Below are 6,426 nucleotides of genomic sequence, written 5' to 3'. Positions count from 1 at the left end.
AACATAACAAAACAATGTACAACACGTATTTGAACATTGTACAACACGCTTGGAGTTCTTTCAATCAATGTTGTTTTTTGTAAACAAAAACTTCACCACCGGCGGTAATTTTGCACGTACACAGTAAGAGTTCACTTGCATTAAACTGCTGGCATGCGTCTGCAGGAGCTGTTTCTAGAACAAAATGAACAGTTCAGATAAAGAAAAAAAAATCACGCTGTGCACGTAGCCAGACTGTGTGCGATCATGGGTGTGGGGCATGGCTCAAGTGCAATCTCACATACAGCCACATATTGGTTATGTCTGCCGTCACTCAAGGAATATGAGGCGGTGACAACTGGTCACGGATCGAGAAATCCACCCAATAGATTCCGTGCTTTCCGCTGTCAATCTACTTGCTCGTCCCCGATTGGCTAAGTTTACAGTGGGCGGGGTTTAAAGTGTTTGTTGTTGTTTTCGTTGAACAGAATAAGTAGAGCGGTCGACATCTTTGACAGCGATAGCCGTCTCGTGCGTGATCGTGCGTTTTTTATTAGCATTTAAAAAGAATTCTGGTTATTTTTGGGGGGGAAATTTGAAAGCCCAGAGCATCACTGGAGTATATCTTTTTTTCTGACCTGTTTTGACTAAAACTTGTTTTAAAGGTATGTGAGCAGTCAGTCTTGATACGTTAGCTGCCGTTACTAGCATTACATAGCATCGTATCGGATTTCTCTCACTGTAATTACGATCGGCCTTTACATGCTAGACTTGGAGGCACTTGGACTTGAATGATTTTAAAGGTTTGGTTGTTTTATGGTTGCTTAACATACGGGAAGCGAGCTTAGTCCGGTGCTGTTGTGAGAAATGACGTGGCCTAACTTCATAATGACCCCAACCTACGTGAACCCACAAACGGGTGTAACCATGATCACAACGGTACATCTGTACAATCTGCACAATCTCTACACTGATAAAAATCAGTCAAGGAAATGTCATACATTATTTTTGTCCATCAGGAGCAACCTGACTGAACCTAAAATGCGTTTTAAGTCTAATTGTCATGGTCGTGCCCTGTTTTAGTAGAGTTAATGAACATGTAAACATTGTTTTGTTTCCTAAAAATAAATCTAATCAAAATAAAATAAAAAATTAGCCCATCATAACTTTGCAGAGCTGACTGTGAGGTCTGCAAAGTTTGACAAAAATAAAAATACATTTCCCGTTCCAAAAACGGCAATGGGTATTGTGCTGTTGACAGATAGATTTAAGGTACAATTTTGTGTTGTTTTTATTTTAATGGAAAACTCTAACCCTGCTTACAAAAATATGCAATGTACACAATGTCCATAATGTCCACAATTCCTAATACGACCTTTGCAAAACTCTTGACCTAAAGATGGATTGATATTAAACAATGATGCACTCTTCCAGCTGTCATAATCACTTGTTAACTGAATGCACTGGGCACTGAAGTCAGTCCACCAGTGTGCTTTCTCCTTTGTCTACTGCATAAATATAGCTATTGTGAGAAACTTCATGTTTCCCTGTGTATGGTTTCAGATGGGCAGTCAGTACCAGCGCTCAGTACCACTAGAAGTGAGGAGAGCAGAGGGAGAGAGAGTTCGGGCCAAGCATCCCGACAAGATACCGGTGAGTACAACAACAGTGACTTTTTCCCAGTAGACTTGATTAATTTTTATAAATTTATACACGGACAACAAAGTGCCTTAACAAGTTTAGCAATTTACTCTTGAAAATTATGCACAGCTAATTTAAGGTGGACTTTCTATGGTCATTTTAAGCATTTTTTTTTTAAATTCTTGGGCTCTATTAGAGTATCTTCGGTTAAAAAAAGATCTTTCTTTGTCTTCTACTGGACCTCAGTTCATCATCTCTCTAAAGCAACTGTTGTAGCCACTCTCCCTTTAAGACAACTTTCATCTGATTGGCTGGCACTTTAAAGTGGCACTTTTGCCTCTCAGGGATTATTTGGACATCTGCTGACCTCAATATTTGGAACTTTGGCCATGTTTAATGTGAGCACCCACCATTGTAACAGTATATATGTGACAGAAAGCAAATAAAAGTGTAATAGATCTACTTCATAGGTTTGTAATAAAAAAAAATGACAACAACATTATTATTCTTTAAGACTCATTTTAATTGGTGGTATGTAGACTGCTGTTTTATATATATATATATAAATGATAAATGATTTTTTTCTTGTTTATATTCAGGTACTTGTTCTCTGTGCCTTTGTTTGTTAATGATTGCTTTTTGTTTCGGGGTGTGTTTTTGCAGATCATTGTTGAGAGGTCCCCGAGGTCACGAGCTCCTGAACTGGACAAGAAGAAATACTTAGTACCCTCCGATTTAACAGGTGAAACGACATTACAGATATTTTGAAACCAAAGGAAAAATTAAAAAGTGAATGATTGAAGAGTATTTGTAAGCAGGACGTGTTATATTTTAACAGGGCCTGACAAACTATGCAATGTCAAAGCTGTTTTCAAATTACTTTAAGCCAGTGTCAACTTTGCTCTTCTGGTTTTGGTGATCAGCCAACACAGGACTAAACAGCAAATATCTGCTCTATCCACACAAGCCAACCGTATCTCCTATGATGTACTTTCCAAAGCTTTTGGACCAGACAGGATGTCCCTAATAAGTTAAAAGCTTTTGCGGGCATCTTTTTAAACATATTTAGAGATTTTCAAGTGTCAGTGGAGGAGCAGCACAGCAGGAGGCCATTCACTTTGATTAAAACAAAACTAACCACCTCCCATTACCAGTTTTAATGCATTTTTATGTAAATCAAAAGTGAATAAAAAGTACTATTTACATATATATGTAACTGTACATACTCATAATTTCAAACGAAATTCTGCTATTACTGCAACCCTCCCGCAGTACCTTCCCTGTCAACCAGGGGGCACCAGCCACACTTTGGGAATCATAGGTCTGTTTGATAATAACTCGATAAAATTACAGAGAGCTCTCCAGTTCTCCTTTATTGGTCTCTTCAATCTATTGGTAGTTCTCTTAACTTTACAGAAGTTTTGTTTTACGGTAACTGGTTGAGTCACAGACTGATCTGTGACTTGTCATGATCAGTTTTTTCCTCCTTTCTCATCTTACATGAAGTGAAACTCCTGTGTCTGCTATACACTGACCATCCACTCCTTTATCTCCTTCCCCTTTTTTTAGTCGGCCAGTTGTGCTTCCTAATCCGTCAGCGTGTGTCTTTGAGACCAGAGGAGGCGCTCTTCTTCTTTGTCAACAACTCTCTTCCCCCATCCAGCTCCCCTCTTTCTGCAGTATATGAGGTAAACATTTCAGTGCACGCACGCACAGACTCACAACAACAGTTATCCACATTTAGAGATTGCTTTCCTTTTCCAAAACAAAAAATGCAAAAAACACTACACTGTGGAATAGTCTTGAGTAGCCCCTCATTTCTTTATATTTTTCTAGGAAAATGGAAAATAGGTGCAGAAATGTATTGAAACAGGCACAAACCGGGAATGTTTTTAATAGATCCAACTAAAGAAATTAAAATTGGTTCTCTGCTAATTTGTCTGGTATGTATAGACACAACACTGGTTCATCCCTTGAGTTCGGTGCCTTTTTAATGCTTGAATAATTTGAAGGTCCATGTTAAGTGGCTTAAAAAGTAGGAAAAAGCTTTAAAAAGTTGCTGCTCTGGGCATAACATACTGAATTTGTCTTCACATTCTGAAACTCTTTTGGCAGATCTGCTTAGGCAGCAGTGTTACTTCGCTTTTCTAATCCTATTAATACGCGCCTAACAGAAAGTAAACAGAAGTAAGGATGAGCTAAGTGATATTTTATCATCCGAAAAGTGATGCCAAAATCAGAATATATAGAAAAGAGAAGTGAACATCTTGATACAGTTGAGGGTTTGATTAGCTCTAAAGGTAACGTGTAAATGAAGACACATTTTTTTCCCATTCTTTTTACACTTCGTCAGAGAAGGAAGTTAGATAAATTGCTGACTTGTTTTATTTCACATCCAAAATAAACTTCTGTTTTTCATTGTTGTTGTGTGGCTCCAAGTTCACAAACTTTTCATGCTCATTTGTGGATTATTCCCTGCTATTTTAATGTGTTCAGGAGCACCATGAAGAGGACCTGTTTCTCTACATGACCTACAGTAATGAGAGCGTGTACGGTGCATGAGGACGAACGAAAGACTCAAGCAAGCAAGAGAGCAAATGAGAAGAGTGATATGGGCTGAAGAAAGAATTGGGGCTGTTTCGAAATGCTTCACATCCACCTTTTATTCTCTATAATAGTAGCTTTGATAAGTAACTACCGTGCATGGTGGAAGGAAAGCTTTGTATAAAACAATGTGGTGCTGGCATGGTTTTAACTTTCAACAGTATTTTAAGGGGAGAAGGATGGGTAAGTCATGTTGATTTCCTTACTCAGTAAACAAAAACACAGGAAGGTTTGAAAGCACGAATTCTTTGTAAGAAGTGGAACTTATTGCAATTATGTTGAGAGAGCTCTTTTTTTCCTCACTTACCTGTATTTAATGCAAATAGTACTTTTGTTTTTGTAAATTATCATAAACTTTTGTGGAAAAAAAAAAGAAGCCATCCATTGTGTGCGTTCTTTTCTTATTTGTTTGCCACTGAACGGCTAACGTGAAGTACCCCTGAGCAAGGTACCGTCCCTACACATTGCTCCCCAGGCGCCTGATTGGTGGCTGCCCACTGCTTCACTAAGTGAATGGGTTAAATGCAGAGAGAGTAATCCCCACGGGGATCAATAAAGTGAATATTATTAGTATTTATAATAATAATAATATGTGTGTGTGTGTGTGTGTGTGTATATATATATATATATATATATATATGTATATAACAGCAGTCTACATACCACCAGACGCTAATGTTAGATCAGCGCTTGTCTACCTGCATCCTGCATGAGTCAATCTCCGAACAGCAACGGGCGTGTCCAGAGGAGTACACATTGTTGCGGGGACATCAACAAAGCATGCTTAAGAACTGTGCTGCCTAAATTTGTTCAACATGTGAAATGCCCTACGAGAGGGAACAAAACTTTGGACCATGTTTACTCAATTATTAACCAAGCCTACAGATCTGTTCCCCTCCCCCACCTGAGCATGTCTGACCACCTCTCTCTGCTCATTGTCCTGGCATACACACCACTCAGGAAAAGGACAAAGGGCACCAACCAAACTATCAACACCTTTTTTAGGAAGCTCTGGCTCAGCTGCAGGACTGTTTTGCCTTCACAGAGTGGAGTGTCTTCGAACATGTCGACCTAGAGACTCGCACTGCTGCAGTGCTAGGTTACATCAAGCACTGCATGGACACTGTCACCATGTAAAAGCGGGTACGGGTAGACCACAGCCATAAACCCTGGATGACAAGTAAGGTTCAGGCATTATTAAAGGCACGCAACTCTGCATACCAATCTGGGGACCAGGATATGTAGAGCAGAGAAAGAGCAGACCTTAAAAAAAGCATCAGAGCAGCAAAACTTGACTATTTAAATAAACTATCGGATCGCTTCTCAGATAACAACTCTAAGAAGGTATGGGAGTGCCTGAAACACACCACAAACTACAAAGGCAATAGGGCAAATACAGATAAAATAGACATCTCATTAGCAGAGGAACTTAACCACTTCTTAGCCTGCTTTGAGAGAACTGTAAACACCCCTACCATTCACACCACCCTGCCCATAGCCGCCTTTGAGCACAGCCCACACACATTTACTCCCCAAGAACACCAGGTTTACAATGTGTTCAAAGCAGTTAATCAGAGAAAAGCCGCTGGCCCTGACGGAATACCTGGGAGTGTCTTCAAAGTCTGAGCTGACCAGCTGGCTCCTGTGTTCACCAGACTATTCAGCCTCTCCCTGTTACATGCCACTGTCCCTCACTGCCTGAAATCAGCGACAATAGTACCAGTCCCCAAGTCCACCATCATCAGTGGCCTCAATGACTACAGACCCATCACACTGACACCAGTGGTTGCAAAGTGTTTTGAGAAGCTGGTCCTAAAGCACATAAAGGACTGCCGCCCACTCAGCTTTGGCCCTCGCAGGTCCACAGAGGATGCTGTTTCCACTGCCCTAAACTCTGCTTAGAATCTTGGGACTTCAGTAAGGAAGTCTCTTCATTGATTTCAGCTCGGTTTTCAATACCATCATCCCAGACATCCTTATAGCCAAGCTGGTAAACTTAGACTCCTCCCCCCGCTACATGTGCATGGATCAAAAACTTTATCACAATCTGTCATTAGATCGTCCTCCCTGTCACTCAGCACTGGCTCACCATAGGGATGTGTGCTGAGTCCTCTCCCATACACCATCTACACCAGTGACTGCACCCCCCGCAACCCCGCAACATCATCATCAAATTTGCAGATGACACCACCCTGATGAGAA

At 40.5% G+C, this 6,426-nt stretch overlaps 1 protein-coding gene across 1 annotated transcript; it reads left to right on the top strand.

Annotated features, from left to right (window-relative positions):
- The first annotated feature begins 415 nt into the window (after positions 1-415).
- Positions 416-4,810, top strand: LOC113032414 (gamma-aminobutyric acid receptor-associated protein-like 1). The gene is made up of 5 exons (XM_026185334.2): positions 416-644; positions 1,543-1,632; positions 2,284-2,362; positions 3,190-3,308; positions 4,117-4,810. The coding sequence occupies exons 2-5, from the start codon at positions 1,543-1,545 to the stop codon at positions 4,180-4,182; spliced, it is 354 nt and encodes a 117-aa protein (XP_026041119.1). The 5' UTR covers positions 416-644; the 3' UTR covers positions 4,183-4,810.
- The last annotated feature ends 1,616 nt before the right edge of the window (positions 4,811-6,426 follow it).

Source organism: Astatotilapia calliptera, chromosome 11 (genome assembly GCF_964374335.1).
Source record: "Astatotilapia calliptera chromosome 11, fAstCal68.1, whole genome shotgun sequence".
NCBI lineage: Eukaryota > Metazoa > Chordata > Actinopteri > Cichliformes > Cichlidae > Astatotilapia > Astatotilapia calliptera.
This window is presented reverse-complemented; position numbering and strand designations above follow the sequence as displayed.

Excerpts from the sequence above, each read along its gene's own strand:
- LOC113032414 (XM_026185334.2), top strand. The coding sequence starts at position 1,543 with ATGGGCAGTCAGTACCAGCGCTCAGTACCACTAGAAGTGAGGAGAGCA. Across the intron at positions 1,633-2,283 it reads AGCATCCCGACAAGATACCG|ATCATTGTTGAGAGGTCCCC; the intron begins GTGAGTACAACA and ends GTGTTTTTGCAG. Across the intron at positions 3,309-4,116 it reads CTCTTTCTGCAGTATATGAG|GAGCACCATGAAGAGGACCT; the intron begins GTAAACATTTCA and ends TAATGTGTTCAG.